General features: G+C 43.7%; 1 protein-coding gene across 1 annotated transcript; it reads left to right on the forward strand.

Annotated features, from left to right (window-relative positions):
• Positions 1–1094: 1094 nt before the first annotated feature.
• LOC116989064 (interleukin-6-like) lies at positions 1095–26281 on the forward strand. The gene is made up of 5 exons (XM_033046216.1): positions 1095–1253; positions 21671–21873; positions 23472–23585; positions 24906–25052; positions 25843–26281. The coding sequence occupies exons 2-5, from the start codon at positions 21697–21699 to the stop codon at positions 26035–26037; spliced, it is 633 nt and encodes a 210-aa protein (XP_032902107.1). The 5' UTR covers positions 1095–1253; positions 21671–21696; the 3' UTR covers positions 26038–26281.
• Positions 26282–27604: the final 1323 nt, after the last annotated feature.

Here is a 27604-nt window from a genome sequence, read left to right on the forward strand (position 1 = left end):
ATTCTGGCCATGCACACCAAATCCTAATGTCTGGTCCCTTGGAAACTTTCAGAAGGTCTGCCACTCATTCTTTCCAATTTGACTGAGAGCACTTGCCCTGTGTCCTTCTCCCCTTCCCAGTCCTCTAATATCTCTCTCCCTGGGGAGAATGCAGGAAAGATTAACCAGCATGTTGCCTGCGATAGAATATTTTGGATACGAGAAGAAACTGGATAAGGTGGGTTTGTTATCCTTCAAGCATAGGGGGCTAAAGGGAACCTTACAAATATATACAAAGTTATGTGAAGCACAAATAGGGTAGGTGGTAGGAAAGATTTCCCTATAGCAGAGATATCTAAACTCGAGGGCATAGATATAGGTAGAGGAAGAATACATTTACAGGGAATCTGAGGAAGAACTTTGCTTTTGTTTTGGTTTAATGATGCAGCATAGAAACAGGCCCTTTAGCCCTCTGAGTCTATGCTAACCATCGATCACACTAGGTTTGTTATTCCAATTTCTCATTCACTCCCTCCACACAAGGTTCAATTTCCAGCAGCCCCAAACAGGCACGACTTTGGGATGTGGGAGGAAACCGAAGCGCCTGGAGGAAGCCTACATCCGAGGTCAGGATGTAACTGGTGCTGTGAGGCAGTAGCTCTACCAGCTGCACCTCTGTGTGCCCATAGGGGCATAGATTTCCCATGGAGGATACAGTGGTTGGAATATGGAATGCGCAGCCAGAGTGGACAGCACTATCACAACATTTAAAATGCATTTAATTAAGTACGAGTTGCGAAGGCATAGAAAGCAACGGGGAAATGGTGTAAAGGGATTTGTATAGATGAGTATGGTCAGCATGGACGTGGTGGGCCGAAAGGCCTGCTTCTATGTTGTATGAAGCAGGATTTCTATGTTGTATGCAGTTCCATCTGCAACTGTTTTCCTCACTTCTCCCTGTTCTTCCCGCTTTAACCCTTTCCCTTGCCTCTCCCGGTCAACTGCGGGACACTGGTCGGCAATGAGCCTCCGGGTCTGGACATCACGATAATGCGCCAGCGCCAGCGTCAGCGTCGCCTCTGTCCCATTCCCCCAAGTCATGTCTTTCGTCATCTTGTATTTTACATCTGCACGGAAATGCGTGTTGTGACAAAAAGTGATGACTTGGCGCCTGAAAAACACATCAACATTTTGGAAGGTTGAGAATTTGCGAATCATAGGAAATTGGTCATCGATGGGCTGAGACGGAAATAAATGTGTCAGATCTGACGAAGGTAAGGCACTCAAAGTATTAGATTATTTTCCCCTGAAGTCTCTGACCTGACTGCATTTTATTTTGTCCGTCAGAATTAGAACAAAAATTAACCTCTTTTCCCCCTAAAACATTACTGTGCGCGTCAGGGCGGAGTATTTAATATTATTATTTTTGACTTACTGTAAAATTGTGTGTTTCTTTTGTCTCTGTTCTGCTTGACTAAATCCTTTGCAGTTCCCTCCCACTTTGAAAGACTTCCCTGTGCTGACAATTGTATTACATCCACATGTGCAATCGCAGTCCTTTCCCAATTTCCTGTCATTGCAACGTTGTCACTTTATTTCACGCTGAACCATTTGAAAGAAAGGAAATTCCTCAAAAGCGTATGCCCAGCGGCAAATTCCCACTCATTCCCCGGATCTTCGGAAATTTACATCATTTAAACCATTTAACATTTCTTTTCAAATCCGTATCGTGTGATCGGGTTTGAATCGGAGACATTCAGATATTTTTCTTTAAAAATCGAAGATATCAGGCATGTAGTTTAATTTGATGAACAAAGTGCTGAAATTATTCATTTCAAATAGAAACCAATAATTGATAAATTCATTCATCTTCCGATTTCTTTGATTTTATATTCTTTAAGAGATAATTAGACTTGTTTGATCTTACATAACCTAGAAAATTGATTTCACCATTCTCCTTTAATTTCCTAACTTTAATTCATTTTCCATTTGCCTGGATAAGTGTAGCATCATCAATCGTAAAGAGAGCACTCCAAACAGGCCAAAGCAGTCCATTTCATTTCTGCCTCATCAATTATCTAAACCTTCACTCATTACATTATGAGCACACCACCTACAAAATGCAAGGCAGTTAGTTACTCGCCCACTCTACTTCAAAATCAGGTCCCAAACGCACAATCTTTACCTTGAACAGGGCATTTCCATTGGAATACATCTGCAAGGTCCTCTGCAAACCAACCTGATGTGAATATATAATGCCAGTCCCTCATGGCTGCTACATCTAAATCCTAGTTATTTGGGAACTACCTCCCAAATAACACTGTGGGAGCATCTTTACCAGAAAGACTGCAGTGATTAAGATCACAGTTTATCACCATCTTAATCCTAGGGATTGGCTAATGTTTCAGGCCTTTCCTATTATACCTAGATGTCAAAAAATAAATGATCGAAAAATCCCTTAATGTTAACTCCAGTGCTGAAAGGTCAGGCAGCAGCGACAGAAGAAAACTGTATCTAAATAAAATGTTATTAAGAGATGATCTGCAATCAGAAAAGTCACATTGCACACTTTAATAGTTTATTATAGTCATGGATTCCTTTATATTTTCTTTTGAAATATTGGGTTAATGTCATCGTAAACAATATTAGTCTTGCATTTCAATCTTCCACATTGGAGAAACGCAGATTAGGTGAGCACTTTGTGGAGCGCTTACATTCAATCTGCAGCAACAACCTTCATTGGCTGCCACTTCTCCATCACACTCTGCTCTGCCAGCACATGGCCTCCTGCACTGTTACAATGAGGTCCACCGTCATCTTGACGGACAGAACCTCTTCGTTTGTGCAGGCCGTTGCAGTCTTCTAGACTCAATAATAAATTAAACAAAACACTAAATGCTGGAGTAACTCAGCGTGTTAAGCAGCATCAGTGGAGGAAATGGACAGGCGATGTTTCAGGTTGGAACCCTTTGTCAGACTGATTGTAATAGTGGGGGATAAGTTGGTAAAGAGAGGGGTGGGTCAAAGTCTGCCAAGTGATGTGTGCGTACAGGTTAGGGGGGATTGATATGCTGATAGTTGGTCTAAATGAGAAAAGTTAGAGATGAAAAGGAGGCAAAAATGTGCCAGATAAGGAGAAACGAGGAGTGACATGTCAGAGAGAGGGATATAGATGGCAGGGAGGCCCTCCAGTCTTTGACATTTCCACTCTGGGGAAACAGGTTCTGACTGTCTACCCTGTCTATGCCTCTCATTTTTTATACTTCTATCAGGTTTCCCCTCAACCTCCAGCATCCCATAAAAAAACAATCCCACGTTTGTCCTAGTTTGTAATAGCTTGTAGCTAATACCTTATAATCCATACAGCATTCCGGTAAGTCTCTTCAGCACCCTCTCCAAAGCTCCACATCATTCCTGCAATGGGGTGACCAGAACTGTACTCAATATTCCAAATGTGGCCTAACCTAAATCTTATAGAACTGCATCACAACCTCCTGACTCGTGTACTCAATGACCTGGCTAACAAAGGCAAGTATACCATATACCTTCTTTACCAGTCTATTTACTTGTTTCTGCCACTGTCAGGGACGCATGGACCTAGACCCCAAGATCCCTCTGCACACCAATGCATTCATAGATAGACACAAAAAGCTGGAGTAACTCCGTGGGACAGGCAGCATCTCTGAGAGAGGGAATGGGTGATGTTTCGGGGCGAGGCCCTTTCATAGATCTTGCCATCACGCCGATGCTTTTATGGAGCTTACCATACATAACATATACCCTTCCATTTCTGTTGTTGGGCCTGCTGTATCCTGTGGCAGCCTTACTCACTTTTTGCAAATGGGAACTTAATATTCAGGGTTATACATCCTATAGAAAGGACAGGCAGGTGGGCAGAGGAGGGGGGGCAGCTCTGTTGGTGAGGGATGGAATTCAGTCCCTTGCGAGGGAAGACATAGGGACTGACGAGGTAGAATCACTGTGGAGAATCACGGTGGCTCAGCACTTCAACTCCCCCTCCCATTCCCAATCCGACCTCTCTGTCCTGGGTCTCCTCCATTGCCAGAGTGAGCAACAGCGGAAATTGGAGGAACAGCACCTCATATTCCGTCTGGGGACCTTGTGTCCTTATGGCATTAACATTGAATTCTCCCAATTTGGCTAGCCCTTGCTGTCACCTCCCCTTCCTTAACCCACTAGCTGTCTCCTCCCACCCTCCCATCCGCCCGCCCTCGGGCTCCTCCTCCTCCTCCCCTTTTCCTTCTTTCTTTCCCCCCCCCACCCCCCATCAGTCTGAAGAAGGGTTTCGGCCCGAAACGTCGCCTATTTCCTTCGCTCCATAGATGCTGCTGCACCCGCTGAGTTTCCCCAGCAATTTTGTGTACCTTAGAATCACTGTGGATTGAGTTGAGGAATTGTAAAGGCAAGAAGACACTAATTGGTGTTATCTACAGACCCCCAAATAGTAGCCCGGATGTAGGTTGCAGCAGGAGTTAAAACTGGCATGTAACAAAGGTAATGCCACTGTGGTAATGGGAGATTTCAATATGCAGGTAGACTTGGAAAATCAGGTTGGTTCAGGACCCCAAGAAAGAGAGTTTGTAGAATGCCTCCGAGATGGATTCTTAGAGCAGCTTGTAATGGAGCCGACCAGAGAAAAGGCAATTCTGGATTTAGTGTTGTCCAATGAACCAGATATGATAAGAGAACTCGAGGTAAAGGAACCGCTTGGAGGTAGTGATCATAATATGATTAGTTTTAAGATGCAATTTGAGAAGGAGAAGGTTAAATCGGAAGTGTCAGTGATGCAGTTGAACAAAGGGGACTATGAAGGCATGAGAGGGGAGCTGGCCAAGGTAGACTGGAAAGGGATCCTAGCAGGAATGACGGTGGAACAGCAATGGCAGGAATTTCTGGGCATAATCCGGAAGACGCAGGATCATTTAATTCCAAAAAGGAAGAAAGATTCTAAGGGGAGTAGGAGGCAACCGTGGCTGACAAGAGAAGTTAGGGATAGAATAAAACTAAAAGAAAAGACGTATAACACAGCAAAGAGTAGCCGGAAGCCAGGGGATTGGGAAACTTTCATAGGACAACAGAAGGCAACAAAACGGGTAATACGGGCTGAAAAGATGAAGTACGGGGGGAAGCTGGCCAGGAATATAAAGAAGGACAGTAAAAGCTTCTTTAGATATGTTAAGGGAAAAAGAATAGCAAAGTCAAATGTGGGTCCCTTGAAGGCAGACACGGGTGAAATAATTATGGGTAACAAGGAAATGGTAGAAGAGTTGAACAGGTACTTCGCATCTGTCTTCACTAAGGAAGACACAAAGAATCTCCCAGATGTACTGGACGGGTCACTGAGCTCATCAAAATGAAGCAACGTTGGAGGCTTCATACCGGATTGCTTATCGAATCGGACAGACTAAGAAACCTCACAGCATCGGTGAAGAGCTTATTAAGCCATGCCTTCTCGAAGCAGCGAAGTTGGTGCTGGGGAAACAGCAGTCAAACAAGTTCAGGCAGCTTTCCCTTTCGAATGACACAGTCAAAAGTCGAATCTCGGATATGAGAAATGATATTCTACTGCAAGTAGTGAGCGCTGTGAAGAGCAGTCCAGTGTATTCACTGCAACTGGATGAGTCAACAGATGTTGCCTCATGTTCTCAACTGCTAGTCTACGTTCGTTACCTCAAAGGAGAAGCCATGAAGGAGGAGTACCTGTTCTTGGAGCCATTGGCTACTACCACTCAAGGAGAAGATGTGTTCAGAATGCTGGAAGCCTTCCTCATCAAACATGAGCTTGGTTGAGAGCACCTTGTCGGGGGGTGTACAAATGGGGCACCTTCCATGGTCGGTTGCAGATCCGGCTTCAAAGACTTTGTGAAGGATGTCGCTCCCCATGTCACCTTCACCCACTGCATGATACATTGCCATGTTTTAGCGATGAAGACTCTCCCTCCTGGTCTTCGAGAAGTGTTTTCAGATGTGGTGAAGATTGTGAACCACATCCGAGGGAGCGCAACAAACTCAAAAATCTTCAAAACGTTGTGTGAAGAAATGGGCGCCGGTTTCACTGTTCTGATATTCCACACAGAGGTGTGCTGGCTTTCGCGTGGTAAAGTTCTCAATCGTGTGATTCAACTTCGAGAGGAAGAGCGCTGTTCTTGGAGAGAGGGTGGACTGAGAAGAAGAATCAGTTTCATGGAAAGATGCCGGATGAACTGTTCGTGATGAAGGTTGTTTACTTGGCTGACTTCTTCGCCAAGGTGAATTCATTGAACCTGTCACTTCAAGGAAACCTCCCAATGCTACACATGCTCGTGGCAAAGGGCAGCGTTCAAGAGGAACCTTTACCAGAGAAGAGTCAAGGACGGTGATACGACTATCTTCCCTGAGATGACAACTCTCCTGGATGCTACTCCAGATGCTGAATGCCACTTCCACGAGGAGATCTCAACCCACCTTCTGGCAATTAGTGAAGCCATCGAACGTTACTTCCCTGGACTGGACGACCGCTCTTGTGATGAGTGGTTCATCCGACCCTTTTCCGTTAAAAACGGTGCCATCAGCGATACTGACGTGACTGCGAAGGATGAATTTTACCGAGAGTGACTTAATGGAACAAGAGCTCGCCATGTTTTGGTTCAAAGTGAAGGACTGTCCTGTTCTTTTGAAGAGGGCCCTGACCCTATTGGTCCAGTCCCCCTTAACCTATCGCTGTGAGGCTGGATTCTCAACCATGGTAACTCTGATCCTAACATTATACATGTACATTTATGTCCACATCATTTATATGTATCACAAACAAATGATGTCCAGGAACAGATCCCTACAGAACTCCACTGGCCACAGACCTCCAGCAGGAATAATGTCCTTCCATCACAACCCTCCGTCTCCTATGAGTAAGCCAGTTATGAATCCATATGGTCAATCCACTGAGGATGCCTTGTATCTTAATCTTCTGGATCAGCCGACCATGGAGGACTTTATTTCTCTTTTATTTCTCTTTTTTGCAGGGAGTGGAGGACGCACCCAGCTTGAACTGCCTGCTCTGCATTTTAAACCCCAGATTATTTTGTCTGTTCTCACTTTCCTATTGCTCTCAATCAATAAACCTAGCCTCCAGCTCATCCATGGTCATTCCAATATTATCAGAACCATTACCCCTTTCTTTGCAGTTTTACAAGCCTCTTTTGAATTCATCCCAGTTCTGACAAAGGGCCTTTGATCTGGAATTTTAGTTCTGTTTCTCCGCACAGATTCAGCCCAACCTGCTGAGAATTCTCAGCATTTTGTATTTTAATTATAGGTGCCCATCATCTGCAGCATTTCTTTGGTATTCCTGGTATCATTGCAATAAATTGCAGAGAGTTGTAGAATAGTACAATGTAGGTTAATTGGTTTTAGTAAAATTGTAAATTATCCCTAGTGTGTGTGGGATAGTGTTAGTGCACGGGGATCGCTGGTCAGCGTGGGCTTGGTGGGCTGAAGGGTCTGTTTCCACGCTGTATCTCCAAACCAAACTAAACAAAACTAAAAATATATCTTAGACTTTAGGACTGATTGTTTTTGCTAACATACTGAGTTTCTTTAAGCAAATTTGCATATGCAATTGAAAGGAGATACATTTCATTTACATTTTGGTAAGAACATGTCATGGTGTGTGTGGTAAGATGGAAATCCCACTGACAACTAAATTTAATTTAATCATCAGGGGCACCGTTGTTCCTCTTGCTTTAAAAACATAAAATGTCTCCCTGTCAGCTATTTCGGTGGACATTCTGAGATGCTGTAAAAAAAAGACTGGAGACCATGTGTTCAGTGCGGAGCTTTTCAAACTTTTTAGACGGGGGGGGATCCACTCAGCGGGAAAAGCCAGAGACAGTTCCTGGTCATGACCACTAACATTGGGTATCGGTATTGGTTTATTATTGTCAAGTGTACTGAGATACAGTGAAAAACATTGTTCTTTGTGCTCTGCGGGTGTATGATACCACACACGAGTACAACAGATAATGCAAAAAGAGAAAAGAAAGAGTGCAGAATATAGTTTTACAGCTACATAAAAAATGCAGATAAAAAGAGTGCAAGGGCTGCAATGAGGTTGATTGGAAGATTGAAGATACTCAAAATTAACGGTTGCCCGGGTGCCATTGACCACCCAAAGTGCCGCCGGGCAACCTAAACGGAGTCATTTTGCCTGGCTTGGCACTACAGATGCTGGTTTATACCGAAGATAGACACAAAAAAATTGAGTAACTCAGCGGGTCAGTCAGCATCTCTGGAGAAAAGGAACGTGATGTTTTGTGTCGGCGACGGCTGTATTGCGAGGCAAAGATACCAGGTGCAGGGTAACGAAGGGTCAGAGCGAATGATGGGCCCCGCACAGCGGGAGCAGCGGCCACGACAGCGGCTCCATCTCCTCCTCCTCCCGCACCCCACCCGCCCTGATAGCAGCCGCTGCCTGCCACTCTGCCAATGGTGAAAAAACGCTTTCAAAACAAACCCTCCCGCATGCCGAGGCCGGGAGGAGGGAGGGAGGGGGAGGCCTCCTTCCGCCGTCTGAAGCAGCTGCACCAAAGATCCTAAAGCTCGGCCCCGCACCTGGCTGTTGGCTGGCGGAGGAGGGGAGGCGGTGGCGAGGAGATCCCAACTGCCTCCCCCTTTGGCGGCGGCACTTGGCGTTGGACAGGGACGGCCAAGGCAGCGGGGCGATATTGTCCGAGGAGCGCTGACTTTTCTCTCTCTCTCTATCTCTCTCTCTCTCTCTCTCTCTCTCTCTCTCTCTCTCTCTCTCTCTCTCTCTCTCTCTCTCGCTCTCGCTCTCGCTCTCTCTCTCTCCCTATCGTGACGCATCGCTTGAGCCACTGGTTCAATATATATAGCAAACAGTGTAGGGCTAAGATAACATCCCTGTCTCGTTCCTCTTCCTAACACAAATCTCTCAGTTAAGGACCCATTCACCTTTACTCTTGCAGTAGGTGGTAAAATGCTTTAATAACTTGAATTGAATCTTCGGTAAAGCCAAATCTTTCTAGTGTTTGATATAAGAATTCCCATTTAACCCTATCGAAAGCCTTTTCCGCATCTAGGCTTATCAGGACAGCGCGCGTACTTTCCTTTTGAATCTTGTGTATTATATGTTGGGTTCTTCTAATACTGTCCTTTGTTTGTCTGCCTGTTTTAAAACCAGTCTGGTCTTCATCAATTAAATCTGGCATGAACTTTTCAAATCGTTTGGAGATAATTGAAGAATATAATTTATAGTCCACATTTAGAATTGATATCGGTCTGTAGTTGGTCCAATTTTCCTTGTCTTTGTTCTCTTTGGGGATGAATATTATAATTGCCTCTTTCCATGATGGAGGTGTCTTGCCTTCTTTGACAATCTAGTTAAAGGTTCTCAGAAGAAGTGGGTTCAGCTCATTCCGAAATATTTTATACCATTCTATAGGGAAACTGTCGCTGCCTGGGGCCTTGTTTGTTTTCATCCTACCAATTGTCTTCTCTATCTCCTCCAGTGATATTTCTGCTGCGATTATTTTATTTTGTGTCTCTCCAATACAGGGCAGATCTATTGTACTTTAAAAAATCCTCATTGATTCCCCATCTACTGTAGAGGTTTGTGTATATAATTCTTTATAATATTCCTGGAAGATATATTCTATTTCTTTTGGATCACTCTTTCATTTCTGCGTACATGGGTACCTTAATTTTGTGTATGGTTTTGTCGGCCTGTTGTTTGCGTAGCCTCCGGGCAAGTATTTTAGTGGATTTAGGGCCTAGCTCATAATGTGCCTGTTTAACAAATCTTGCTTTTTTCTCCGCCTCTTGACCCAATGTTCCATCCATTTGTTCCCTCAAATCTTCTATTTGTTTATAAGTTCTCTGGTCCTTATTATTTTTGTACTTCTGTTCTAAATCCTTCAGGTCTGATATCAACTTATTATATGTTTTCATTCTGGCCTTTTGATACCCTAGCTATTAACCTATCTCATATTACAGCCTTCAATGAGCCCCATTCATTCTCCTCTAGCTAAGTTTTGATTTCCAATTTAATATCATTAACAGTTGTTTTATCATTCAGTATTCCAACATTTAAATGCCACACTGTGTTTTTCCTTCCACTGTCCATTTGAATTGTTAAGTATATGGCATTATGGTCTGATACATCTGCCACACCAATTCTGCAATCCGTTACCCCATAACAGTCTTCCTTCTGCATTAAGAAATAGTCTATTCTGGAGTAAACTGAGTGCGATATTGAGTAATGTGTATAGTACAAGTTCAAGTTCAAGTGAGTTTATTGTCATGTGTCCCTGTATAGGACAATGAAATTCTTGCTTTGCTTAAGCACACAGAAAATAGTAGGCATTTACTACAAAACAGATAAATGTGTCCATATACCATGATATAAATATATACACACATGAATAAATAAACTGGTAAAGTGCAAATAACAGAAAGTGGTTATTAATAATCAGAGTTTTGTCCGAGCCAGGTTTAATAGCCTGATGGCTGTGGGGAAGTAGCTATTCCTGAACCTGGTCGTTGCAGTCTTCAGGCTCCTGTACCTTCTACTTGAAGGTAGCAGGGAGATGAGTGTGTGGCCAGGATGGTGTGGGTCTTTGATGATACTGCCAGCCTTTTTGAGGCAGCGACTGCGATAAATCTGCTCGATGGAAGGAAGGTCAGAGCCGATGATGGACTGGGCAGTGTTTACTACTTTTTGTAGTCTTTTCCTCTCCAGGGCGCTCAAATTGCCGAACCAAGCCACGATGCAACCGGTCAGTATGCTCTCGAAGTTCTGTGCACCTGTAGAAGTTAGAGAGAGTCTTCCTTGACAATCCGACTCTCCGTAATCTTCTCAGGAAGTAGAGGCGCTGATGAGCTTTTTTGATAGTCTCTTTCTAGAGGGTGAAAATGCCTCCAGACATCAAGAAAACCAAATTCTTCACAGGTAGTATTTAGTATTGTTAACTGGTTCTTTTTCTTTTTACTCGTCATATCAAGCCTATTCCCTCGCTATTTAAATCACATGGTATGGAAGTCTCAGAAAATTGGGGTGGGCGGGACAGCTTTCTCACTTCTTACGCAGGTCCTTGGGATCAAGAATAATTTGCTTGAATAGATTGCTTAAATGCTGCTTCATCAATTCTGAGGAATGGAAATTCTGTGTGTGAACTCTTTTAACATGGGATGACCATTGCATACCAGGTAGTGTACAGTATTGGCAGAGTAGATGTTGGTTCAATGGCCAATGCAATGGGATTACAGATGTTGGGAATTCAAATTCTGCATTCAAACACAGACACACATGGACAAATAAAATGCACAAAAAAAACCACCATCAGCAAGTCCAGGATTAGCAAGATAGTTAAGCACATTCTTCTGACTACTCAAACATATTTCCAGCTTTAATTTGTGCCTGTCAGCAAATAGTTTCTTACAGGTCAAAGCATGTCTTCCCTGATTGCCAACAGCACACGTCCCATTTTAAGACTAAGACCAGGAATGTACAATTTACCCTCTTGTCAGGAGCAGTACCCCTCAGGTTACAGGCTGCAAAATCTCTGCTTATGGATTTTGATTGCCTACCTTCACAGTGGGAAACGTTGTTTCCGCTATGGGGGATGTTCATGTTACACTCTATCGTGCATTGTGTTCTTTTTATTTGTATGGATGTATGGTAACTCAAATCTCACTGTACCAATTGGTACATGTGACAATAAATGTAACGAACTTGAACTTGAGTGTGATAACTTCCAGCACGTGTTAAATTTAGCTTATCATTGTTGCCAACTGTTAAATAATATTCAGGATTTATGGCCCTCATATTCCTCTGCATTTTGAGCCTTGTGGCCCACTCTTCCTGAAATTTTAATTTGACAAATATATAATTTCTACGCATGTGCTGTTGTATTCGTGTTATATAGCAAAGTGCAGAAAGAGAACAGAAAAAACAGTTCTCCCTCATTCCCATATCATTATTTTAGTAGACTCTAATGGTTAGAAATTCCTTCATAAAAAGTAAATTTCAATGTTTTTCTGTTTAAATCAGGCCAATACTGGAAATGTGCAGTTTGCACAGCAAGCAATGTTATACCCGCTAGGCATTCCTGTGTGCATTATTTATTATCACTTGCTCTATCAGAGCGCCGTACGATTCCCATGTCCACCATCTGTCTAAATTCCTCTTTGGCAATCCGCAGCTTGTCGGGCGGGAGCCTGCGCGCCCGTGCATGTAATGGCGGTCCCACAATGGGAATATGGTGCACCACCCCATGCTTAAAAGCGATCGCACGAAAGCGGGTGGTGACGAGCCTCAGGAACTCGGTGAGCAGGAGGGATAGAGTCCGCATGTCATACGTGCGAATGGTGCTGCGGTTGACGGCAGTCAGGATGGGGCCTCACCGGCACAGGTGTCCAGCCCAGTTGGGGGAAGGATGCTCACGATGGCCCCAGAGTCCTCCACGACGCGGTCCGGAATGGCAGTCCCGAACTGGCTAATCGCGATAGCCTCTACTGACGATCGGCCGAGGCATTTCCTGCAAACGAACAGGGGACACGGCATCATCGGGCCTCGGCACCCCAGCATTGGTGGTAGTAGCACCACTGGCGCTTACCCCGGTGTCTGGAGGGCGGCTGCGGCTGCGGCGCGGCGACGGCAGCGGCGGGTGGGACGTCTATGCGAGGCTGCTGGTGCACGGGCATGGAAACCCGATTGATGGACCCACTGTCCTGCGGTTGGCGAGTCACAGTTCGTCGGCCCATTCAGCGAGCTGCAGGGGGTCGGCGAAGTCTGACCCACGAGGAGCAGGCGGATGTCATCGGGCATCTGCTCGAAAAAGGCCTGTTCGAACAGCAGGCAGGGTGGCCTTCCATCAGAGCGAGCATCTCGCTCATGAGCGTGGACGGCTTCTGATCGCCGAGACCGTGCATGTGGAGCAAGTGGGCGGCGCGATCGCGGAGGCCGAGCCCAAAAGTGCGGAGCAGCAGGACCTCGAGGCCTTCGTACTTGCCAATTGCTGGAGGATCCTGCAGTTATGGCAGCAAACGAGTGGCTGTTTCTTGGCTAAGCGCCCCGACCACATAGAAATATCGGGTGGCGTCCACAACGAGGTGGAATTGTGCCTCAATGAGGGGGAACCACACTTGAGGCTGCTCCTCTCAGAAAAAGGGCAGTTTCAGGCCCACGGCGTTTGGCTGGAGAAGATGGACGTTGGGGTTAGCGGCGCCTTGCATGGTCGAAGTCCGAATAAACGAGCGGACCGACGGGGTCACCAATTTGGCGAGTCGAGACGATCGAGTAAAATAAAATTCTTTATTTTAAACGATAATAAAGTGATTTACTCGAGAGAATCTTAAACAGCCAAAATAACGAAGCTCCTTCGAACAGGGTGGAGCTTGAATGAATGCTTTACCAAAAACCCGTGAAAACACACCCGCGATCACGTGACCGCGCCAGCCAATAGCGAGGGTTTGTGACTCCCCAGGCCACCGCTAGGTGCTGCTACAGTCCATTGATTTTATCGTCCAAGTCTTACAGGTATACAAACTGCTGTCCAGAGCCCTCTCAGGACTAACACATATGAAAGCAAAGCTTTTCAAAAGCTGTGATGACCAGGATCAGTAACCTCTGCAGGCAGACATTTACTTAAATGTATATATTGATCCTTGTGGAGGTGACTAACACTGTCATAGTGAATTTCTTAGCCTCCTGATCACTTCATATAGCAGCAGCTGATTTATGTCATGTATTGCAGTTTGCCTGCATGTTTTTCAGAACTTGGATGCATAATCCAACCAAACAGCTTTGTGGAAGTATTTACAGGCACAACAAGTGACTGAAAAGTGAATGTTTTGATAAGAAATCAGATACCACAAGTGCTGTACATATGAGCAGGGATATGAAAGTCCCTGCTATGATCTTCTGCCAGCATTTTGCATGTCAAAGGAACATAAGTGGAATGATCAGTTACAAACCACAGAGAAATGACAGATGGAATTTAATCAGGACAAATGTTCCTGAAAATTAGAAGCAGGACTCTATAACCCGCAAATAATTCTGATTTATATATTTAAGCAATTTCCTGCCAGTAGCTAACAGGCAAACTGTTCAACATCTACTGTTCACCTGAAGATTGCAAATGATAAGTATGGCTCCACTAAATCAATCTATCCATCCTAATTTCAGCTGCCTAGATCCGCGGCCACTGGTTCAGGAGATCGATCCAATTATTGACCAACAAGCGGTGGAATCCGTCTGTGACAGACTCCATAGTGAGATGTGTCCACAGGAACGGGTGTTCACTCTGATCAATAACTCAGGCACAATGAACTTCACAATGTAAAACCATCCCAGTCAAAACCATCTCAGAGAGCTGCCTTGTCCATGCACTGGGACAACTCTTGGCAAAGTCCCACTGAAGGCAAGAACAACATTCTAGTCACTGAAAAAATAGTGGACCGTAGGTTACCGACCCATGCCTTAACGGTACATTCACACCGCCTGTAGGTAAAGCATCAGCCCACATCACACTGATACAGTCACTGCCTGCCACAGATTAAATATATTTTTACACATAAATTATGAATAAGGATAAGAAAATGTTTCAAACACAAGTAATATTTTGTTATTCCAGTAACAAACACATTAAGGGTTAAATAAAAATAACACATTCTTTAACTTTTTAAATATCTCATAATTGCAGAGTAATGAACTGAACTAGAACTGGGACTGTGTAAGTAGTGTGTGAACAGCAGAATAAGAAAGAAAGCTATTGAGTTGACAGAATTCTAGATGAATTCATTAGTAGAATAGTTAACAATTTATACACAGCTGCGTTCGCTTTTTTTCCCCCGAATGACGTTTGACAAATCCCATGATTCTTTGCGTTTATCGGAATACCGAACTCGCTTATTTGGTTCACAAATGGTGCACATGTGCACATTTGTGACGTGTATTGTGATGACTCCTTTAATGTAGCAGATCCCATATTGAGGTGTAATGAGTAGCAGAACAAAGGAAGCATGGTGAGGCTTGGTCATAAGATTAACATCTGGGTAATAGGCCTCCCTCGGTCATGACTGACCATGGGAGATGCATCATGGTCGGATGCAAGCCTGGGCGATGTCATATGGAGGACAGGCTGTTGCCCATGCAGCACGTCCCCCCTCTCCACGTCGCTGATCAATCCAAAGGAACAGCAGGACCATTACAGTTTGGCACCAGCGCCGTCGCAGGAGTTGCCAGAGCGAGGTTGGAGACAACGATGAACTGCCTTAATGGCTCCTCCTACGGATTTTCTTGAGGTTTACTCCTGGAGCCTTTTCCATGACTGGATGTGGCCACAAGGCAGTGGAGGTTTTAAATCAGAGTTTTCCCTCTCCTAGATGGACTGCCTCCCAGGCTGACGAGCTCCGTCTGCCCAAGACTCGTGGGGGCGGGAACGTCTACCTTCCCGTGCAGGTCTATAGCACCTGCCCACTGCCACGAACATCTGGGTATCTGGTTAGTAACAATGTGCAAAAGGCAAGTTGTGCTGACACAGTTCTGTGATTTGACCCTGAGCAGTGAAACTATGAGGATATTTTGCTATATGCAGCCAACCTGATAATTACCGAACCAGCATGTGAAATGTTAAAATAATTATGGAACAGTGGCAGCAGATATTTGAAGAAATTCAGTAAGTATGTAGATGGAAAAGGAGTTGACAAAGCCAAAGCAAAATCATGGATATATAAGGAAATGTATAAAATGGTGCCTCACAGAATAATCAACAGCAACAATTTCAGAGAATAACCATCACAGAAGACCCAGAGTCAGGTACTTGGAGACGAACTAGCCAAGTTGGACGCAGGTGAAGTTCATCTCAAGTGAGTAATATCTGAACACAAGTAGTGAGTTTTGGAAGTTGTGAAGCTAACTAAAGAATTGTACAATTAAAGTGTTAAAGAGTCTTGTTTGAAATTACATAATGAATCTTTGAGTTGTTTAAACTAATCACGATCAGTAAATTATAGTTATTAGGCAAAGTAATTGTAGTTTATCAGGTGATTAATATAATTAGCACAGAGGTGTATAACTAATGCCTGTCAGAAGCGTATGGAGTTTGCAGGTTGTAGTGTCAATGAGCAATGTGTAACATTCTCAGTGCAATTGTTCTGGAGTTCCCTCTTAACTTCACACAGTTGAACATGCTCAGCAAAAGAAGAAACTACTTTCACCTCATATGGGATACAATATGTCAAAGTATATTGACAGAGAGCAATGAACACTTGCTTTTAGACATGGTAATCATAGACATCAGTCTGACTGGTGAAATTATATGAGCAGAAAATCATCTTTGGTCCCCCAACACAAACTTCATTTTATAACCATTAACTCCATAGCTCTTTCTGGCAACAGCCTGACAGTTTGCAATTTCGGCGCTGCATTTAATCCCCAATTGCATCCCTTATCTCGGCCATTAATAATACTTAATTTCCAGCAAACGATCATCACCTGACCCCAACCTTGCATCAACTTTGCTTCAACTCCTGGTGCTGAAATTTTCATTCACACCTCTACATCCAGATTTGATCATTTCAATGCATTCTTGGCAGGCCCATTTAACATAAACATATTGAAACAAACAAATGTCCTATTCATCCATTATCCTCACGTTTATAGGCCCACACGTGGTCAATGGATAAGAATCTTTGATTACAAATCCTCCACATCATTTCTCTGTTATTCTCCAATTCTATAACTTTTTGACATATTTGCACTCCTACAAATATCAGCCACATGCACATTCCTGATGTTAATTGTTCTGGTGTTGTCAACTGATACAGCCCAAAACTTTGAAATTCCTTTCCTATATCTCTCCACTTTAAAATGCCCTTGCATCACATCCTTACTCACCCCTGGGAGGAATAGGATATAGGAGCCTTTGTGGCTGCTGACCCTACTTCCATCGCACACTGACTAACACAATACCATTGGAGGATTAATGAATGCGATGGATAAATATGAGAAGCTGCTGTGCCCAGTGGTGCATAGAATGAGTGTTGAGAATGATTGATGAGGTGAAAATTAATTGGACTGCTTAGTCCTGATGACTGAGTTTTTTGGGAGATATTGCTGCCTATGCATGCTTGGAGGGGGAGAACAATGGCACACCTACATGAGGCCCCAACCCCTTCTTCTTCTTTTGTGTGGCGTGCACAGCCTAAAGTTGTAGGACAACTTGTTCTATTTGATCTTCCGTTTGTGCACGTCGAGTTGATTGCATTAGTCAAAACAGGGCGGACCACGTAAAGGTTGCAATCTTCCACCCCGCCCCAACCCCTGATGACCCTGTGATCTTATTCTCTGAGGCTGATGTCAGCATTCTTCAAGAGAGTGGATCCACAAAAAGTATCCAGCCCAGACAGCATACCTGTCCGAGTGTTATAGACCTGTGCAGACCAACTGGCTAGAGTATTCATGTTCATAAATTATAGGAACAGAATTAGACCATTTGGCCCATCAAATCTACTCCACCGTTCAATCATGGCTGGTCTTTCGGGGCTGTGTACCAAATTCACTGCAATTTCTTGCGGTCTTGGATGGAAATGTTCACAAAGCATACTGTGATGTATCCCGATAAAATGTTTTCTATGGCGCATCTATAGAAGTTGGTGAGAGTTGTTGGGGACATGCCAAACTTACTAAGGAAGTAGAGGAATTGGTGTGCTTTCTTAGCCATTGCTTCAATATGGTTAGTCCAGGACAAGTTGCTGGTGATATTTACTCCTATGAATTTGAAAATTTCAACCATCTCTACTTTGGTCCCATCAATTTATACCGGAGTATGTGTACCGCTTCACTACCTGAAGTCGATCACTATCTCCATTGTCTTGCTCTGGAAGAGTATAATACAGTGCCCTCCATAATGTTTGGGACAAAGACCCATCATTTATTTAGCTTGCCGGAGACGCAATGTTTCTGGGTTGCGTCCCCGGTCGCTTTGCGGCCTATCATCAATGGAGATGAAGGCCTCCTCGGACTGACCTTGGGCCCCACCATGAGGCGCAGGCTTAATATCAGAGCTGATCCCTTGCCTGGGAACACTCCAACCGCGGCCAGCGGACTTCCACCGAGAGCTCGCAGTCTCGGGAGAGGCTAATCAGGAGCTCCTACGAACGTCGAGGCTCGACCAGCCCTGATGCGGGATTCGATCGCCCGGCACGGAGGAACTGACATCCCCCCGATACAGGAGCTGGATCGCCCCGACGCGGAGTGCCCAAAACGTCGCCAGCTACAGGAGTGAAGATCGTCCTGTCCGCGGAGGGCTCGAAGCAATGATCCCAAACATACTGCTAAAGCAACGAAGGAGTTTTTCAAAGTTAAAAATGGTCAGTTCTTGAGCGGAAAGTGTTGATATAATCAAGTCTAGCCATGGCTTTTTTTAATATAGAAACATAGAAAATAGGTGCAGGAGTAGGCCATTCGGCCCTTTGAGCCTGCACCGCCATTCAATATGATCATGGCTGATATATGAAGCATGCAAATACATAATATTCAATTTGTGGGGGAGGTAGTAAATGCAAATACCAATACTTTCCCAAGCAAGTGAAACATCTTCTGAGGAAGGTAGTGACTCCCTTAAACAAGTCAAGTCAAGTCAAGTTTATTTGTCACATACACATACGAGATGTGCAGTGAAATGAAAAGTGGCAATGCACACGGACTTTGTGCAAAAAGACAAACAAACAAACAACCAAACAAACTATAAACACAATCATAAACACACACATATTCTTTTACATGTTAAATATTGGAAGGAAAAACGTTCAGTAAAGTTAGTCCCTGGTGAGATTTACAGTCCGAATGGCCTCTGGGAAGAAACTCCTTCTCAACCTCTCCGTTCTCACAGCATGACAACGGAGGCGTTTGCCTGACTGTAGCAGCTGGAACAGTCCGTTGCAGGGGTGGAAGGGGTCTCCCATGATTTTATTGGCTCTGGAGTTGCACCTCCTGATGTATAGTTCCTGCAGGGGGGCGAGTGAAGTTCCCATAGTGCGTTCGGGACAAGCACACTACTCTCTGCACAGCCTTCTTGTCCTGGGCAGAGCAATTCCCAAACCAGATGGTAATATTTCCGAACAAGATGCTTTCCACAGCCGCTGCGTAGAAGCACTGGAGGATCCTCGGAGACACTCTGAATTTCCTCAATTGCCTGAGGTGGTCAAGGCGCTGCCTTGCCTTACTCACGAGTGCTGCGGCGTGTGATGTCCATGTCATATCCTCAGAGATGTGGACTCCCAGGTATTTAAAACAGCTCACCCTATCCACAGGATCCCCATTTATCCTCAATGGAGTGTACGTCCTCGGATGATGTGCCCTCCTAAAGTCCACGATCAGCTCCTTAGTTTTTTTGATGTTCAAGAGGAGGCTGTTATCCTAACACCAGAGTGCTAGATCAGCCACCTCCTCCCGGTAGGCCTTCTCATCGTTGTCTGAGATCAGGCCCACCACCACAGTGTCATCAGCAAACTTAATTATTGAGTTGGAGCTGAACCTAGCCACACAGTCATGTGTGTACAGGGAGTACAGTAGGGGGCTGAGGACGCAACCCTGGGGCGATCCTGTGCTCAGGGTGAGGGACTTCGATGTATTCCCTCCCAGCTTGACTACCTGGGGCCTGGCGGTGAGAAAGTCCAGGACCCAGGCACACAGGGAGGTGTTGAGCCCCAATTCCAGTAGCTTCCCAGCCAGTCTGGTGGGGACTATCGTGTTGAAGACTGAACTGAAGTCTATGAACAGCATCCTCACGTAGCCCCCCTTCTGGCTGTCAAGATGAGAGAGAGCGGTGTGCAAGACCTGGGAGACCGCATCGTCCGTGGATCTGTTTGGACGGTATGCGAACTGCAACGGGTCCATGTTGCGAGGGAGGAAGGCGCAGATGTGTTTCTTCACCAGCCTCTCAAAGCATTTCATGACTACCGAGGTAAGGGCCACCGGACGGTAGTCATTCAGACAGGTTGGGGAGGCATTTTTTGGTACCGGTACAATGATGGATTTTTTGAAGCAGGCAGGGACCACGGACTTGTCCAGGGAGAGGTTGAATATTGTAGTGAGCACTGGAGCTAGCTGTGTAGCACAGGACTTGAGTACTCGCCCCGAAATGCCATCGGGGCCTGCAGCTTTCCTCGTGTTCACCCGTGTCAGAGCCCTCCTCACGTCGTGCTCGGACAGCGAGAATGTGTGCACATTCCTCCCTTCAGCTTCGGTAGCCAGCCCGCTGGCGGTATTGTCGATAGTCGGCAGACCTGGGTTGGTGTTGCCCATCTCGAAACGAGCATAAAAGGAGTTCAGGTCATCAGCTAGGGAGGTGCCGGCACTTGCGGATGAGGGAGGGGTGCTCCGGTAGTTGGTTACAGTCCGTAGCCCCTGCCACAGGCGTCTGGTGTCCTGCTGCTCCATCTGTGACTCCATCTTGTCCCTGTACCTCCTTTTTGCGTCCTTCACCGCCCTTCGCAGTCGGTAGGACTCTACCTTGTAGACGTCCATGTTTCCTGATGCCAGGCCTGATGCCAGACCCCAGGCATGATGCCAGGCCCAAACAAGTGTTCAACATAATGAGATGGGGCATTTTAAAAGAAAATGTCCTCATCCACATACTTCTCAAAAGATGAGAACCATGCACCAGGCACCAGGCTCAAAGGTGACCAATGATCAGCTTATACTTCTCCACAGAATGAATTCTAAGAGTAACTTAATGCCTAGGCCTCTTATGAACTCCAAGGCTCCAAAGAAAAATTCAAAGTCCAATGCTCACAATCCAATTTCATGAGCTATCTGTTAGGCACTCACAGCAGGATGGCCTATTTCCTGCCGCCAGAGCACCTGGAGCTGATTCTAATAAAGGTTCCTGGACCAGAAATATCAGTCTGAATCTTCCTTGACTGATGCTCCCTGTCCAAACTAATATTTCTAGAATTCACTTTTTATTTTAAATTTTCTGCCATGATAGTTGTTTTGCTCAAAGAGCCTGGGTACAATGTTAGGGGGGTTGGAGGAGTCCAGTTTTAACTTTGCGGACAGAATAAATGCAATTATTTTTCACATGGAATTGAAGGCTGGCCCAACAAGACTTGCAGAGTGTAGAGATAATTCACTTGTCCAAACAGGCAAAACTAAACAAATGAGCACTATACAACTATTCAACTGTCAGAAAGTATTGGCTGGATAGTACACTGTACTCCCCGTACTTCATAAGCTTCTGGAAGATGAGTAATAAGAGAGAAAGTGCAAGTATCATCCTGTAATTTAATTTTTACTAGAGGTTTTTCAACCACACTTTCACTATGATTTGGGGAATAATCTTTTTTGGTAACTTCCTTAATTACCCCAATAGAAAAATTGGAAAAAAGCTTACATGTTAGAATATTTTTAGCCTTCGTTTTTTTTATGATGTCGCAGGGGTTTTCACTGGGAAAAACAGCGACTAGTCCAGGACAATAAATAAGGGGGCAATGATGTCTAAGCTGCAGCAAACATCTCAACACTCCTTGTTCAGACAACTCCACACTGACGATCCCTGCAACCCTGACAATGCCCTCGCTGCACTGTTAGTACAAACTTTGTTCACTGCACTCTGCTACTGGCCCTTGGCTTTGGGAAGACTCTGGCACTAACCTTGTCTCTCTCTTCCAGACCTCTGCCTGCATGTCCTGGTGCTGATGTACCTGACAGCCGCACTGATATCGCAAGTGCACGCCTCCCCTCTTCTTGAGTCTTCGGGAGAATCTGAAGACTTCCTCGGAACGACTGAAGATCCCAGAGATGCTGCAGTATTGAATCTTGAACCTTTGGCCCTGTTCATCTGGAACATTGCCATGGAACAGCAGAAACAGCAGGTGGGTCTGGGGAAATCCTTCAGATGAGCTTGACGTGAATATTAGTAAATCGCTGCGAGTTATTTTGTGAAAGTAGTGGTATTTCATATATTCTTTCGTTTTATATTGCATTGTCACGATTTGACCAACAATTATTGCCCTAATCGCACTTAAGAAGGTGGTGATGGCAATCCACCTTCTTGAACTATCGTGCTTCTGGTGAAAGTACTCTAATGGTGCTGTAGGCAGGGTGTTCCAAGATTTAGTCCCGATCAATAAAAAGGGTCATATAAGGGTCAGGATGGTGTTGAACCTGGACAAGAACCTGCAGGTGGTGGTAATCGATTGCCTTGTACCCTTGCACTTCTTGCTGGTATAGGTTACAAATAGTTGGGACAAGGAAATTCAGTGTATTTTGTAGAAGGGGTGTGGCAGTAGTGGAGGGCATGGTTAGATAATCATGGTGAATGATGAGGTGCCAGAACAATGTGCTGTTTGGTCCTGCATGGCATCCAGGATGTTAGAACTGTATTATCAGGCAAGTGGGGCATATTCCATCACAACCCTGACTGGTGCCATAGATAGTGAAAGGACTTGGGTCTATGGAGGTGAATAATTCACTGCAGAATACCCAGCCTCTGAACTCTTCTTGTATCCATGGTATTATGTGGCCAATTCAGCTGAGTTCCTAGTTCCGGAGCCTCCCAGAATATTAATGGTTCAAAGGATGGCAATGGAATACCCATTCAATGGCAAGGGCAGATAGTTAAACTGTCTCTTGTTGAAGATGGTTATTGTCAGGCATTTTGTGCTGTAAATGTTACTTGTCACTCATCAGCCCAGGCCTGAATGTAGTTGCAAACTTATCGCATTCAGACATGGGCTGCTTTTATTTGTTGACTTTTGTGATGGTTGAGCTATCAGGATGATAATCTATTTGACACTTCAGTTTGAATATAGTTATATATGCTCCAGTCATCAACGCTCATCTGCTGGGCCCTGCCATTGTTGAACTTGGGGATGCTAGAAAGAGCACAGGAAAGATTCATGCAACGTTGCCTGAACTGGTGGGCTTGAGCCATGCAGAGAGATTGGATAGGCTGGGTATGATTTCCCTACCGAAGGATACCGAGGGTTTACCATATAAAGTTTAGAAAATCATGATGGGCATGGATCAGATGAAATGACACCATCTTTTTCTCAGTGTAGGCGAGTCTAGAGGGCATAGATTTAAGATGAGAGGGGAAAGATTTAGTGGGAATCTAAGAACAAGGTTTTCATATAGAGGGTGGTAAGTATATAATAAGCTGCCAGAGGTGGTAGAGGTAGTTACAGTTGCAATGTTTAAAAGCCATTTGCGCACGCACCTGTACATGAATAGGAAAGGTTTGGCGAGATATGGACCAAACACAGGTGAATGGGATTAGAACAGAAAGACACTGGTTGGCATTGCCAGGTTGTTCTGAAAGATCCGTTTCATGCTCTATTAATCTATGAATCTATGTCCTCATGATGGTGTCCTGTTTACACTACTCCTGAGGATCCCCACTGTCCATCGATTCCCCATAACAACCAATTAGGTAGAGGTGGTGACTAACAAAATACTATATTTTCCCCAGTTATGCAACTATTTTCTCATGTGCAATGGAAGTGCAAGTTCACTGGAGATATACAAAATGGACCTCCCACAGATTCGAAAGAGGGATAAATGTTTCCAAGGAAACTTCCAAAAGGTGAGATATTTCACTTATTATTAATGTTGGACCTTGCAGCATTGTATTGGTTAATGTACTTGCTTCCAGTGAAAAGATGGACTTGCACAAACAGTTCTATTATTCAAGGAAAAGTGGTATCTGGAATTTTATTTGTTCCAGGCATTGATTAATTCTTTTAAAATTACCTAATTCAGTGGAGATACTGAAAACATTGGAGCTAATTATTTTATTAACTATAGATTTGAAAATAGTGGAATATTCCTGATTGAGGAACAGTGTTGAGAGAATAGTACACTGGTGGAATTTTTAATCCATGAGTTTTTTAACTGAGCTTCCTTGTCTCCTCTCAGTTGGATATGAAGGAACATATAACATTCTTAAAGAATTGGACAGGCTAGATGCAGGAAAAATGTTCCTGATGTTGGGGGAGTCCAGAACCAGGGGTCATAGTTTAAGAATAAGGGGTAGGCCATTTAGGACTGAGATGAAGAAAAACGTCTTCACCCAGAGTTGTGAATCTGTGAAATTCTCTGCCACAGAAGGCAGTGGAGGCCAATTCACTGGATGTTTTCAAGAGAGAGTTTAGCTCTTAGGGCTAAAGGAATCAAGGAATATGGGGCAAAAGCAGGAACGGGGTACTCATTTTAGATGATCAGCCATGATCATATTGAATGGCGGTGCTGGCTCAAAGGGCCAAATGGCCTACTTCTGCACCTATTGTCTGTTGCCTATGTCTATGTCTATCCCAAAACACCTTCAGAAAGTGTATTGCAACACCAACTTCAGTATCAATGGCATAGATCCTTTGGAGCCTTTACCCCTAGTGTTTGTGAAGCATTGCTGCAAACAAATTGATTACTATCTATATATTACTAAAACTCTCATCTTGACCACTTCCTTTCTGCGTTGTAATTAAATTTGCACAAAAACAATCCCTCATCGCACTACAATTTTGTCCCACCTTACTCCTCTGCTGCAAGTCAAATAAGTTTTGTTCCGATCGGTGAAATAGTACAAAAGTTATGAAGGTTTTGATGGTTCCCCCTCCCCCACAGCCCGCCCACCACCAACCCCTCCCTCCCCCACACACCCCTCCCCCACACCCCCCCCCCTCCCTCCCCCACGTCCCCCTCCCCCCCCCCACATCCCACATCCCCCTCCCCCACACCCCCCCTCCCCCACACCAGCCTCCACAACTGTGATTACCCTTCCTAGTAGCTGCAAAAAGCTCCACATTAGGAAACATCGTTATTTTATAGCCCCAATATGTTTTAATAAAATTGTCTGACACGATGTACAAAATTCTGAAATTATGTTGCACTTTTGTATTCTTTGCAGAAAAAATGTTTATCCAAGATTATCAAGAGATTTCAGGAGTACAAAAAGTACCTGTTATTTGTGCGACAGTGGATTAAGCATGATAGTCGTCAAGTGGATGCAATGCTGAGCAGTACAAAGATTTTGGTTGACTTGCTCCCACTGGAGGTAACAACAGTTTACAGTATAAAAACTGTTTGGACCATGTAGGAGATTGAATAGTCTTTGTAGAATTACATAGAATAGTACAGAATATGCAATGGAGTAACAGATATTTGGCCATTTGAGTTATGCTTGTGTTTATTCTTCAAACAAACCTACTTTTACTTAACCCTGATGGTACAACTTTGTACCCCTGCCTACTTCACAAGTTTATCCCTCTTGAACAAATATTTAACTATAAATGCGAGATTTATTTATATAGAGTGGGTTGTAGATGTATGGATCAGTGTAAATAAACTGATAATAAAATAGAGTGCAATTATTTTCTTTTATCGTATTAGTACCTAAGCCAGGGCATAGTTCTACCTACCATTGATGCACTTCAATCACAACTTACTGCTTTACAACTTCTGTGCAGCCTTGGCATGCATTATAAACTACGAGGAACAAGGGTTACATTTCTAGAGCTTACACTCAAACTCCCTTAACATCCGTGGTCATCTGAAGAAACCAGTAAAAGAAAGAAAGGCAGGATTTTTTACAAGTTCTCAGCAGTTTACACCAAATATCCCATCAAATTACTAATACTGTTTTCTTTAAGTTTCACATTCTAATACTATTTTCTCAAGTTTCACACACTCTACACACTCTTACTTCTATTTCTATAATAGCTATCAAAGACCTGGCACATTTTTAGAAATGTCTTGATTAATATCTTGATTTTAAAGTACTATGGTTTCACATTAACTATGTAAAATTAGCTTTAATTCTTGTTTTCTTCCTCTTTTGTTCATAGAGCCACATCCGCGAACGCATTGCTCAGCAGGATAAAAGTAATGGGGCGGCTTTCATTCAGGAGCAATCTTCAAAGAGGGACTGGGATAAGCAAGTGGCAATTCACGTGATTCTTAAAAACTTTGTTCTCTATATGGAGAGTACTGTTCGAGTTGTTCGATTCATTAAATTCATTCCTACAACTGTTTCTTTATAAGAGCAATGGCAACAATGTATGAACGTTCTAGTTCACATATGTTTCGGAAAATTTACTTTTATGGTAAATAACACCATTGTTCTACGTTCAGAACCAATTGTTTTTGGTTTATGTTCATTTCTGTGAAAAATGAAAACTATGAATTTTATTGGCCTATTTATAATATTTTAATTGAGTATTTATTTTGCAGAACTATCAGTTTAATATTGTGGTAAAAATCCAGTTTTATCATTATGCTCCTTAAATCTACCAAATTATATTTTTGTGCTATTGTTGTAATTGAAAGTCAATAAACTAAAATAAATTATGATATTTCAAATTTAGTTCTACTAGCATTCTGTTGTTCATGAGCTAATTGTCAAAGTATAACATTGTCTAAAAATAAGAGGATAGGGCAGCAATTTGGAAATCCAGTTGGATATTATGGTGATATCCTCATCCGGTTGGATGTTTAAACCAACAACTCCAGATCCTAACTCCTGCTACAATTAGTCTGATAAGTGAAAAAAGGGTCAATTAGAACCAGCCTCACTCCACACGAAATCTCCCTGGGTATCCAGGCTCCAAGCTGAAATCTGCACCACAAACCAAAGTCTTCAAGTACCAAATCTGGAATGATTTCATGCAGGTTTTCATGCAAGAAAATGTCGACTAGTTTGGGAGAGAATTATGCTTCCAAGACAATTATGTGTTGACTTTTAGCACGTGTCCTTTTCTACAGAAATGGCAGATCTTTGATTGTTGTTATAGAAACAGAATCAAGGGTCTGATGGGAATGTTAAATAGTATTAGTAAAGAAAAAGTCCAGAAAGATGAAAAATACCCTGGACGTAATTGATACAAGCCCCGATCAGAGATATGATCACATCATCCGACCCATTTCAAAATGATCATTGCGTTGGAGGATGTATTGGTTAGAACTTCAATAAGTTATTAGATTGTAGAATGTCTGCCAGAGATTGGAATGTGGCAAACATTACTTTGTCATGCTAGATTGCACCAGGAAATAAACCAGGCAGATGCAGACCAATTAGACTGACATCTGACGCATAAAGAATAGTAGAATATTATTCGCAACCAGGTAGTGAAAACTCTTAAAGAGAGAGTCCACATCACTTATAACAGGGAAGTGTTATTTGACAATATTTTTGGAGGTGTCATTTGAGATGGATGAGAGGGATTAGTGGATTGAATGCATCTGGATTTTCAAAAACATTTAATATGATGCACAGCATATTACTTAAAGAAGTTTATGCCTCGTGGCATTGAGGATTAGTTAATTGGTAAAAATGAACAAAAGAATAATGGACACTACAGGGTGTAGCTCGTGTGGAGAATGAACATCAGTATTTGGGCCTCAGCTATTTGCAGCCAATGTTAATAACAGATTAAGGGAAAAGGTGTAATTTCTCAATGATTTCCAAGTATATAAATCGTTGGAAATTAAGTCATGAGCCATAACTGGTCATTGTAAATTGTTCCAAGCATATGGGTGAAGGACACAATCTAAGAGGAGTTTAGTTTAGTTTAGATATATAGCACGGAAACAGGCCCTTCGGCCCACCAA

The sequence above is a fragment of the Amblyraja radiata genome, chromosome 2 (assembly GCF_010909765.2).
Source record: "Amblyraja radiata isolate CabotCenter1 chromosome 2, sAmbRad1.1.pri, whole genome shotgun sequence".
Taxonomy (NCBI): domain Eukaryota; kingdom Metazoa; phylum Chordata; class Chondrichthyes; order Rajiformes; family Rajidae; genus Amblyraja; species Amblyraja radiata.

Excerpts from the sequence above, each read along its gene's own strand:
- LOC116989064 (XM_033046216.1), top strand. The coding sequence starts at position 21,697 with ATGTACCTGACAGCCGCACTGATATCGCAAGTGCACGCCTCCCCTCTT. Across the intron at positions 21,874-23,471 it reads TGGAACAGCAGAAACAGCAG|TTATGCAACTATTTTCTCAT; the intron begins GTGGGTCTGGGG and ends TATTTTCCCCAG. Across the intron at positions 23,586-24,905 it reads TCCAAGGAAACTTCCAAAAG|AAAAAATGTTTATCCAAGAT; the intron begins GTGAGATATTTC and ends TATTCTTTGCAG.